The 12687-nt window shown below is 38.5% G+C and overlaps 1 protein-coding gene across 2 annotated transcripts in view; it reads right to left on the reverse strand.

Moving 5' to 3' along the window:
* Nucleotides 1-3656: 3656 nt before the first annotated feature.
* Nucleotides 3657-12687, reverse strand: part of ME1 (malic enzyme 1) — a 202783-nt gene continuing 193752 nt past the window's right edge. For both annotated transcript variants that reach the window (XM_064597816.1, XM_064597815.1), the window contains 2 exons: nt 8905-9003; nt 3657-5308 (listed from right to left, as the gene is read on the reverse strand). In XM_064597816.1, coding sequence (XP_064453886.1) covers nt 5126-5308; nt 8905-9003 — 282 coding nt within the window. In that variant the 3' untranslated portion in view covers nt 3657-5125. The remainder of the gene's footprint in view (nt 5309-8904; nt 9004-12687) is intronic.

Genomic DNA, 12687 nt, shown 5'->3' on the forward strand with positions numbered 1-12687 from the left:
GAAGAATTAATATTGTTAAAATGTCCATACTGCCTAAAGCAATCTACAGATTCAATGCAATCCCTATCAAAATTCCAATGGCATTTTTCAGAGAAACAAAAAATAATCCTAAAATTTGCACAGAACCACAAAAGAACCCAAATAGTCAAAGCAATCTTGAGAAAAAAAGAACAAAGCTGGAAGCATCATACTCCCTGATTTCAAATTATATCACAAAGCCATAATGATCAAATAGTATGGCACTGGCATAAAAACACATATAGATCAATGGAACAAAATAGAAAGCCCAGAGATAAACCCACGCATATATGGTCAATTAATTTACAACAAAGGAGTCAAGAATATACAACAGGGAAAGGAGAGTCTTTCAATAATTTTAGAAAAACTGAACAGTCACAAGCAAAAGAATGAAACTCAGCCACTATCTTACACCATTCACAAAAACCAACTCAAATGGATTAAAGATTTGAATGAAAAACCTGAAACCATAAAAATCCTGGAAGAAAGCATAGGTGGTAATAAGCACCTTGATGTCAGTTTTGGTGATGATTTTTTGGATTTAACACCAAAAGCAAAGGCAAAAAAAGTAAAAATAAACAACTGAGACTACATCAAAACTAAAAAACTTCCACACAAAGAAACCATCAACAAAATGAAAAGGCAACTTACTGAATGGGAGGAAATATTTGCAAACCACATATTTGATAAGAGGTTAATATCCAAAATATATAAAGAACTCATACAACTCAATAGAAAAAAATCCAGTTAAAAAATAGAGAATCTGAATAGACATTTTTCCAAAGAAGACATACAGATACATGAAAAGATGCTCCACACATCACTCTCATCAAGGAAATGCAAATCAAAACCACAGTGAGATATTATGTCACACCTGGTAGAATGGTTATCATCGAAAAGAAATAAGTGTTAGTGAGGCTGTGGAGAAAAGAGAACATTTGTGCACTCTTGGTGGGAATGCCAATTGGTATAACCACTACGGAAAACATATGGAGATTCCTCAAAAAATTAAAAATAGAAATACCATATGATCCACAATTCCACTTTTGGGTATTTATCCAAAGAAAATGAAATTGCTAATTTGAAAAGGTATCTGCACATCTATGTTCACTGCAACATTATTTTCAACAACTAAGATATGGAAACAACCTACATGTCCAATAGCAGATGAATTGATAAAGAAAATGTGTAATACTGTGTATATATTCATATATACATATATGTAGTTCAGTCATAAAAAAAAAATCTTGCCATTTGTGACAACATGGATGGACCTTATGGGCATTATGCTAAATGAAATAAGTCAGAGAAAGACAAATACTGTGTGATTGCTCTTATATGTAGAATCTAAATAAATAAATAGGGATGTTATGTACAGCATGGTGACTATAGTTAATAATGCTGTATTGCATATTTGAAAGTTGCTGAAAGTAAATCTTAACAGTTCTCATCACAAGAAAAAAAATTACTGATGGATGTTAACTGGACTTACTGTGGTGATCATTTTGCATTAATATATACAAATATCTAATCATGTTGTGTATGTGAAACTAATATAATGTTAATTATACCCCAATATTTTAAGAAAATGTTTTTCATGGATGCTGATATTCCCATCACCATTGTATTTCTCAAGGCTTTAGTGAAAGGAGGGTCAGTGATAGGTCTTCTTGGGAGACTTAGGAGATCACCAGGCTTAAAATGGTCTGACTGCACATGACAAATCCACTCCAACATTCCTATCATTGAAATCTTTGAATTCCTCTAACATTATTTCAAGGAATGCTTGCATTCTCGATTTCATTTAATGTGGGCCATTATTAAGTGTACAGTTCAGCCAACTAAAAGTAGAACCAAAAGTAGAATGACTTTCAGCTACTCAAGGCAACACACTGAATCCAGAATCTATGGCAAGTGCACCCCTATCAATCAATTCTATCCAATCCAAAATTGCACTTCTCCTTTCTCAGTACATTTCAGAATCCCATATATTTTCCCTCAGGTTTTGAAAATATAAATAAGCTAAGTCAAGAATTCTTTTGGTGGGAGTCTTCTTATGGATTTCCCTTTCTAACTATCTACCACAGCTCCTCTCTGGCATCTGATATTTAGTGTGTGGAGGTAAAGAGGAATAATGTGGGAAGAGCAGGAGGTAAACTGAGGGAGCTGATTACAGGATCTTCAAGCAAGGCAGTTAACAACCTCTTTAGACAGGAAGAGTTCCCACTTTGATTAGCAAGGGAGGACATGTCCATTCTTCCAGTTTGCCTAGGGGAAGAGGGGTTTCCTGGGACACAGGACTTTCAGTATTCAGACCTGGGTTATTGTTCACACTAGCTTAGGGTATCACACGTCTTCCAAATCCCTCTACCCATAAATCCCCTTTCCAGATCAAGGTCCTCCTGTTTCTGATCAATATTCTTAAATACAAGGCCTGGTGAAAGCTGTGAATGCAATTCCTGGTGGAATCTGGCAACCAGTAGGATCAAGAATGTTCTTGTTTTCAGTTATTTCATCCTTACAGCTAGCAAGACAGAAAAGATTCTTCTGGCAAAAACATAGGCATTTTTCTAGTTTTTAATGCCATGCCTTGAGCTGATTTAAGCCTTTGAGCCTCGATAATCGCTTTCTTGATGAACCCATCTCTGTAGAAGCAACCACCCTTTCCCACAGTCCTGTATTTCTCCCCACTTTACCCTGTTTGATGGCAGCAGCCGGTTGTCGGCCTTAACCTTCCCAGCCTCACATAATGCACTCCATCCATTTTTGCTTCATGGTTGTGTTCTTGAGGTCCCAAAGATATTTTGCTACATTAATTTTTAACTTTATATTTTTACTATTTATATTTAATTCTTTAACCCATCGGAAGTCTAAGGTAGGGTTCTCGTTTTGATTTTCTCCATGTGGTAGGCCCGTTTTCCCAATTCTTTTATTAAACACCCTATTCCTTTTATCTGTTGATTTTTGGGCTATCTTTGTGATTCACATACTCAGGGGGTCTGTGGGCTTCCATGACTTTGATGTACATGAAATTATCTGGATTTTGGAGGTTAGTATAAGGTAATGTAAAATATTTCATTAGTACTTTTATATCAATTCCATATTGAAATAATATTCTGGAGGTGTCAGTGTACATAAAATAAATTATTAACATGGATTCCACCTGTTTCGTCTTTTTATGAGGCCACTAGAAATTACACAAGTGGCCCACTTCCTTTTTCTATTGGATGATGCTATTCTAGACTCCATCTAGTGAAGACAGAACAGACTATGAAGCAAGATTAAACAGGGAGCTCACCTCCTTCACTGATTAGCTCTGTGGACTTGGTAAGTTCCTTCAAATACCTACTTTGTAAGGAACTTGTAGGGACTACAGTAAATAAGATAATCTACACAGAATACTTGAAACCTAGTAAGAAATCATCCAATGCTTGTTTCATTATCTTTCTCTGAGGATAAGAAAGTAGTTCATTTATCATAATATACAGCAAATATGACAACACATGTATTAAACGAAGGTCATGCTGAAATTACCTATTAGAATATTTTTAAAATGTATAACCTGTCATATGACTGCTGAGATGCAGCATTATCATTTTACAATTTAACAGTATTTTAAGAGAAACAGACAATCATAATTTTATACATTCACTTTCTCTATGCTTTAATCAATCTTTTGCATAGGTAAATACATTTAGTTAGAGCTACAAGACAACAGGAAACAAGAAATCAGCATTCTGGATCTTTTCAAAGTAACTATATTGAGGAAACTCTTGACTAAATGTTACTTTCAGAAATACCCCCACCCGTTCTATTCACACCTAAAACAATCTGTGTAACCGTCAACCTTCAATAAATCATTTTATAGTATAGTTTATCTTGAACATCTTCTTATACTTTTTAAAAGCTTTACTTCAAAAACAAAATCCTCCAAATAATTCTACAAATAAATAGCAAATGTTACTGCACCTGAGCTTAAGAATTTAAAATTGTTTCCATTCGTTCAGTTATGAACATCTAAAGTAAAACTTGAAATTAATATTAATTTCTGGGCTAGAACTACTGATGGTAATTAGAATATCTCAATACCTGACGTCAAGATGATTTCGGATACTGGGGAACTGGTTACAAAATTTCCTCCAAACCCAGAGGAAAATGAGTTTGTTGTAACAAGTGAGCTCCTCATTACCTGAACTAATCAAGGAAACACGAGGGCAGGTCATTCATGTCGGAACCCAGCTTGTCTGGGAACCATGCTCTCGATCCTGACTCTGGAGATCTCTGTCCTAAGAGGTCGGCTCCACAGGCAGCCCTTTCTCAAGGAGATTATCTGCTCCCTCTCTCAGCTCTTCCCATGGCTCGAGCTATGCGGAACTGAGGATACCAACCTCAGGACAGGGACCACAGGCTGCAAATACCTGGCAGCAACAGTGCGAGGAGAGGACATTCAGCCAGGGGCCGAAGAAAGGTGCTTTTAGAAGGGATATCTGACTGAGGACCAAGGTGATAAGAAGATGTCACAACGGCGGAAGAATATTAAAATCTAAGGCTGCACAAGGCATTGTAAACAGCAACGATCTTTCTTAGAAATGTTAGAGTTCAGTTGCACTAAAAGAACTAATATAATCTAGGATTGGAATAAAAATACCTGATAAGTTATTTTCTCTAGGCAACAAAGTTAAGTGTTGTTTCTGTTTTTAGCAGAAGTTCACCTATGCCTAAATTCATTTGTCTTTATAAAAAAAGAGTAGATTTTTAACAAAACAGTCAACAAAAGAACTATGGATTTTAATGTTGAGTATATCAATTTATTACTAATTTTGGTCTTTCCATTAGTTCCCTGTATAAAAATGATGTGTTTCTCAGTAGTAGGTACAATAGCTTTTAAAGAGAACTTGGGCAAAATAATGAGCAGAGAAACCATAAATAACAAGAAAGTAAATGAAGCAAAACTGTCTAGTGTGATGTTTACCCTAAAGTATATTAATATCCTTCCATGAACTTTTATTGTTAAAGTAAAATTCTTAGTCTAATGAATTATTATAAAAGATTCCAATCTTTAAAAATTATGAAAGACTTTAAGATCTCATTAACAGAATTAGAAATGTCAGTTATTATGCCACTGGTCAAGTTTGGTCTGTATTTTCTGGGCCTCTTTAGGCCAAGAATAACAATCAGGTAGAATCTGGTCATAATTAGCATTATACATCTGAGAGCGGACAAAGGCTTCCTTGTTTGGGGGTTCAGGATAAACTGTGGCTGTCTTTTCTTGGTAAGCATCATTCACAATCTAGGAATAAAAAAGAATATTAATTATTTTAATGAATAGAGTTGATGATGAGTACGTGTCAGTTTGTATCTGTTTCAAAAAATTTATGTCTTGTCTAAAAAAACTAAGTTAGAGTATAATAAAAGCACACATACACAAAGAAGGTATAAAATAAAAATGCAATTTTAAATCATATAGCAGGAGGAGAATATGATCTCAGCAACGGAAAGTGTGCACAAGAGCGATTTATCAAATGTAATCGTAACAGGATTTCACAGATAATCCAGTGGTAAAAGTCTTGACATGACCCGAATGATAATTAACTTGAACTAAATACCTTAATATTCCTGCTAAGTTTGAACTCAGTGTGCAGTTTCAACAATTCCTATGCTGACCACAGCCTCCTACAAAATGTCCTTATTATAACCCTGCTCACCTAATCAGCTGGACTCTGCGGTCAGTTTGAACGCTCCTCGCCAGTATGACAGAATCTCGTCTCCCTGTCTTGCTGTCACACTTGCCATTCTGGTCCCCGGTCTGGGGAACCCTCAGTGCTGGCTTTCTTCCTTCATGGCTGCCTCCTGAGATGCCATACTTTTCCTAATCCTACCTGGGTCCATGTGGTCACACATTATGCTTTTATCCTTTTCTTTAAACAAACAAGAACCCTTTCTCTCCTAGTTCCCACAAGGCAATTTCAAACCTTCCTCTGTCAAATCTGCATTTGACTGTCATCACTGGAATGAGAACATTGCAGCTAATCAGAGAAAACAATCTCAATTTCCCCTTCCAACAACTCAAAACTATCTCCTCTGTATCTTTAAACATTCGGTCTTCCTTTACTTTCTTTGAAATGAATGGATTCTCCCTCTTGTCAAAATTAATCACTCTATGCTCTTTAATTCACTCCAGTTGTAAAAAAGTAGTCACTGGGGGTTATTTATGTAATAGAGTTATTTGGATAAGTCCAATTTTGAAGACTACTGGAATGATTAAGTATCTCTTCTCAATGCAAAATTATGCATTTATGAAAAATTATGGTTACAAAGACTGTGCCATATTATGGAGAAATGTTTGTGAAAAACATGAAATAGATGTATACGCCATGATTAGGATGATGTTAGCAAAGAAAGCAAGCAAATGAAAAAAGATCGGAGGCGAATACACCAAAACAATAAAACTGCTTATGTTAGAAAAATAGAGTATTGGGTAGTTTCTTCTCTTTTTCCCAAAGTACCTATAAATTACTTTTTAACAGCTTTTTTGAGGTATAATTCAGACTACAAAATTCAAACATTTTAAGTGCACGATTAAATTATTTTTGTAAATTGGCAGAGTTGTGCAACTGTTATCACACCCAGTGATCGAATATCTCCATCACCCCAGAGGCCCCCTGTGCTATGCATTGTTGCGTTCCTGACATAGACTATGTTCATCCCTCTTTCTGCTCCCAGGACACACTGTACCAATGACGTCCTCTCTCAGTGACGTCTTCACTCTCTCCTTGTCAATGCCAGACTCCGCAAGAGCAGCTTGTATTCTCTTGCGTTCCGAATTCTCCCTAACTTCTGTGCTACTGAAATTGCTTTTGTAAAAGGTTTTGATAACTTCGTAGGCACTAAAAAGTTCACCTGTGTTTCTCACTACCACAGCTGTGTCGATCATAACTTCCACGCCCATCCTGACACTGTGCCTTGTCTAATTTCTGACCCGCTGCTCCGTTCTGAGTCTCTTCTTAAAATCCTGACTTCTCTTCACTGGCTTCTTGCCTCTGTCTTCTGGACAGTATAACAAACCACGTTCTATCCTTGGTTCTCATCTGTCTATACTTGCTGTCTTGGTAGCCCCAACCACTCCTGGCCCTTCCCTGTAACCACACGGAAATACTGCCCACACCTGTATATCTAGTGTCTCTAAGTTTCAGTCATTTCCATAGACTTGCTGGAATTGTGGGAATTGTATACAAACGTGCCCTGAAACCTCAAGCTTGAGGTCCACTTAGACCATCTTCCTCCCTCAACTTGATTCTTTGTCCTGACTTGCTAGTTTCTGTCTCTGCTCTCTGCGTTTTCCCATTATTCTAGGTGTAATATCTGAGTCTGTCTGAACTCCCCTGAGGTTCCTTGCTTTTGTACTTTCTCCTCTAATCATAAGCTAACACCTTCTCATTTAAATCTTCATATTGAACTTAACATGATAATGTCCTGTTCCGTGCATTAACAATCCAAACTTGTTAAAAACTAGGAGACATAAATAGTAGAAAATAGGATACTCTTTCAGGATAGGTAACCAAGCGGATTATCTAAACTTTTTTGAAATATTATATGGTTTTTGAAGCATGTGCCCTCAATCAACAAGACAAATAATGGTATGTGAATCCTAAATATGGTATTGCTTTGATAAATTTGCTAATGGTTTTGATTTTCAACCAAAAGTAATTTTGCCCCTGAGGGGACACTTGGCAATGTCTGGAGACATTTTTGGTTGTCACAACTGGGCAGAGGCTACTGGCATCTAGTGGGTAGAGGCCCGGTATGCTAAGCATTCCATAATGCCCAGGATAACCTCCACAACAGAGTTATCCAGCCAATATGTGCATAGTGCTGAGGTTGAGAAACCCTAGTTTAAACATAAAACATATAAACATAACCATTATGGGCTGACTTCTGTCACCCAAAATTCATCTGTACTAACCCCCAGTACTTCAGAGTGTGATTCTCTTTGGAGACAGGGCCTTTAAAGAGGTAATTAAATTAAACTGAGGCTGTTTGGTGGGCCCTAACCCAAAGTGAGTAGTGTTCTTATAGGAAGGGTAAATTTCTCATACCAAGAGAACCAGGGATGTTTGTACACAAAGAAAAGACCACACAAGGACACAGTGAGAAGTCATCTACAAGCCAAGGAGAGAGCCCTCCAAGAAAATCAAGCCTCCAACTGCCTAATCTTAGATTTCTAGCCCTCAAATTGTTGTTTGAGCCATCGGGTCTGTGGTGTCTTGTTATGGTAACCCTAATAGGCTAATACATTTATATTGCATAAAAAAATCAAATTTCTCACTCATCTTAATTAAAGAAAATTTCTCTGAGTTTAGGTTCTTCTTGGCTAATTGTTCCAATAGCTCATCTGTTGGCCCAACAGCTTTGAGTTGCTTGCCCTCATTGTTTTGCCCCCTGCCCAGTATTATCAGTTGTGATCTTGAAGATGCCATACATCAAGGCAACATGGATAAGACAGGTGACTCAAGGTCTAAATATTACTCTACCACATCTGCAGTATTTTGGTGACTATCCCAAGTGTGATATGGAAAACAATAAGTAAAAAAAAAAAAAAAAAGATGAAGTGGGGAAACCTAACTGAAATGAAACCCTACTAACTTAGATTATGGAAGAGAAAAAGAATGATAGGAAAATTAATGATTCAGCCCAATTCTTCAATTCCTAGGGATGAAGTGTAATTCTTAAGTTCTGCTGAGGCACTGTGTCTCATTTCTCTGACTTCTGACAAAATAAGTTGATTCAGATATACATTTCAAGGAAGTGGATTTTCAGTACCTAAAAATGCATATTTAGCAATAGAAGGAAGGAAAAATAATGAGACTCAAGCAAGTGTGGTTTTACCTTTGTTGCGATTTTCAGAGAAACATCTCTAATGGTGTCCAAAGGAGGATAAAGCCGGCCCTCTTCCAAGTGTTTATCTGATACTTGCTGGGCTATAACCTTTCAAAAAAAGAAAGACAAAAAATGTTTTACTTATATTTAAAAGGATAACTAGGTGAATTGGTCACATATGGTGATGTATAGAAGTGGGTCACATTAATGTGATCACCTAATTTCGTCTCCCCCTTTGTCCATGGGAAAACTGAGCCCAGAGAGACTTGGGGATTGGTGGGATCACACCATTAGTAAGACGGGAATAGAAACTGCATTGTCTGCTACTCCAGTTCCTTTTCTACTGTGCCATGAAGTGCTGGAAGCTTTCCTTCTGATATACTAGAGGAACGGGGCGGGAGAGGAGCAAGGAAGGCAGAGGAGGATGACGGAAGTGAGGGGAAAAGTAGCCTGAGAGTATAGGAGGGAAGGGGGCCAAGGCTGATCACGCTGCTTCTCCCGGCTCACATATTCTTTTTTTAAAATTAATTAATTAATTAATTAGTTTTTAAATTCAATTAATGAACACATAATGTATTATTAGTTTCAGAGGTAGAGTTCAGTGATCCATCAGTCTTATATAACACTCAGTGCTCATTACATCACATACCCTCCTTAATGTCCACTACGCAGTTACCCCACCCCCCATCTCTCCCCCCTCCAGCAGCCCTCAGTTTGTTTCCTAGAGTTAAGAGTCTCTTATGGTTTGTCTCCCTCTCCGACGTCGTCGTGTTTTACTTTTTCCTCTCTTCCCATATTCCGGCACAAGCGGTAGAGCAGGAGGCTGAGACAGCCAGGTTGGAGCCACACTGCAAAGGGGATTTCAACTCACCCAGATTCTGGATTATCTGAATCACCTAACTGGCCGCGGCATTCACTGTCCCCAGACCCTTCCCTATTTCTAAATCAAACGGCATATACTTAAACATCTGCTAAGGGGGTAGATCTTAGGTAAGTCTTCTTATCTCCCTCTCTCAAGCACTCTCTGTCTGTCTCACACACACCACAAAATAATAACAATAAAGAGAAGAGGAAATGGCTTTCGGCAGTGATGGAGGTATTTATGGTGCACGTGTTGGTGATCATTTCACAGGTGTATTCTTTTTTTTTTTTTTTAAGATTTTTTATTTATTTGTGAGAGAGAGAATGAGAGACAGCATGAGAGGGAGGAGGGTCAGAGGGAGAAGCAGACTCCCCGCTGAGCAGGGAGCCCGATGCGGGACTCGATCCCGGGACTCCAGGATCATGACCTGAGCCGAAGGCAGTCGCTTAACCAACTGAGCCACCCAGGAGCCCCTCACAGGTGTATTCTTATCTCCAAACTCATCTAGTTGTATAACTAAATATGTATAGCTTTTTGTATGTCAATCAGACCTTAATAACATATTTTTTTAATTAGACAGATTGACATTATATGCCTCCTGAGGTAGGATGCTATTATTAGGCCGTTGGCTCCTAACAAAACCGCACACCAGGAATTCAATCATGAGGAAACAATCACATCAACCCAAAGTGAGGAACACTGTAAAAACCAACTGGCCTATATTGCTCCCAAATGTCAGCGCCATAAAGAAAAGACTGAAATATTCTTGCAGATTAAAGGATTAGTCTAGAGGCTAGAAAGGCCTTTTCTTATGGATAATTGGCAAAATGTTAATTTGGACTGTACATTAGATAATACTATTATATCAGTGTTAAAGTTCCTGAATTGAAAATGGTAGAGAGACCACGTAAAAAAAAAAAGTCCTGAAATATCTAGGGGTAAAGGGACATAATACTGTAAGTTGCTCTCAAATGGTTCAACAATAAAGTTCTATATGCTCAGTTATTTGCGAAACCTTCTGGGGCACAGAGGCAGACTCAGCAACCTTGAAGTTCCCTCCAGCTCTAAGACTTTGATTAGGTATTTCAGCAGGGCAAGTCTAAACCAGTGACAGACCTGAGGATGCAGAGAGGAAGGAGAAAATCTTCCTCGTTTGAAACATTTTGAATAATCAAACACTTATTTTTCAGTATCTCTTAATATCTTTGAGATTTTTTAATCATGAAATTATTTCTGCTATTCCATCAGCAAATATGAAAGACACTAGGCAAGCATAACACCAAGAGAGGTTAAAAAGGCAGTTCCTGCCCTTGAGAGAGTTATAATTTAGTGAGGGAGAAAAAGAAAATGCTGAGAGAGGACAGCCTAGGCTAAAGGTGAAATGTGAGTGTTACGATATCCAGAGGAACACTGGAGGGAGCTTGAGTACAGGACTGAAGGAGAGCTAGAAGTTATACGAACAGGGAAGTGGTGGCCCTCCAGAAAGAAGATTCAGACCAAAGGCAGAGATATATGAGCTGGACTCAGTGAGCTCAAGTGACCTGATCTGTGGGGGGGGAACTGTATAGAGAATAAGGATTGGAGTATTGTCAATGCCAAATTAAGGAGTTCTGGTTAAATCCTATGGGTAACTGAGGACTTCTGAACAAGGATATTTAGGCAGGTGTGTGGGGTGAAAGAGAGTAAGATGAAGTTACTAGTATAACTGTTATTTGATTAATAGAACATCGCATATTATGCAAAATATTATAATGTATAATTATATTCACAAAAGTTGATCATAAAGAATTTTATAATAAAGACACTGTTTAACTCATTTATTTCTTGTCTTTATAACAGGATGTTGAGTAAAACTTCTCCTTTGCCCCAGATTTGGTGATCAGGGCCCCCCACTCTAGCGCAAAGAGAATTAAGTGTTTGACATTATAATGAAGCCACTAAATAAGTGGGGACTGCCATCTCCCTCAGAACCTAAGAGGTGGCAGAATCAGCCCTGCCACCCCCACAAACACAGCCACCCCTTCCCAGAGGCTGAGAAGGGGAGAAACAGGGAGAGTCGCTAGAACCATGATTTGGCCTAGTCATAATGCAGTGGCTTTTCCTCCTTCTTGCTGCATGCTGCTCCTCTCGAAAGCTTGAGGTGCCTTCAAGAAGGAGAGACTGGCATTCTGTTCTCCACTTAGCCTGAGCAGTTATAGACCTATGTATATAAGGAGAGGTGAAGAGAATGGGAAGGGGGGGTTGCTGGGGAGCAGCCCATACCCCTAGAAGGCATGTGCTTCGAAGGCTGAGTGACCACTGCAGAGGATGATCCAACAGGCTGGGAAAACTGAGGAAGGGGAGGGAGGCTGAGCTGGAGCCAAACCGCTCATGTCTTGCCCTAGAGGGTCCTTTAAATACTTGTATACGTGCCCCATGAGAAAGCCAGATCTTGGCCCCTGCTTCCAATGGTTTCATGGCCTAAAAAAGTGGAGAGTTAATAAAAGCCATGTTTGCCCTTTTCCGTACCCTTCTTTTCTGTATCCAACACATTTGAGGAGATAGGCCTTGATGAGAAGAGGGAGGAGGTTTTTCAGAGCCTGGCCACACTCTTTGCCCCAAGCCCCTCGAGGTGCTGGTATGGAGGGGGAAGAGAAGGTGGCTCTCTGCCAGCGGCTCTTGCAGGCCTCTTGTACTGAAAGGAGAGGGCATGCTATCTGAACCAGGTACATATTCTGAACTTGACAGATGTTTAATTATTGTTCACTGAGGTAGCCCCAGCACCCAGAATAATGCCTAACACGTAGTAGGTACTTAATTAACACTCGTTAAAAGAATGAGTGAATTGAAACAGAATTGAATGTTACTGAGATGCCATTAAGAGAAAGAAAAGAGAGACTTGAAGGAGAATTATTCCAAACAGCGATTAGGGCAAAATAAAAACATTTTAT

Source organism: Mirounga angustirostris, unplaced genomic scaffold (assembly GCF_029215605.1).
Source record: "Mirounga angustirostris isolate CCGP_5_RB_7025 unplaced genomic scaffold, mMirAng1.0.hap1 SCAF_8, whole genome shotgun sequence".
Classification (NCBI taxonomy): Eukaryota; Metazoa; Chordata; class Mammalia; order Carnivora; family Phocidae; genus Mirounga; species Mirounga angustirostris.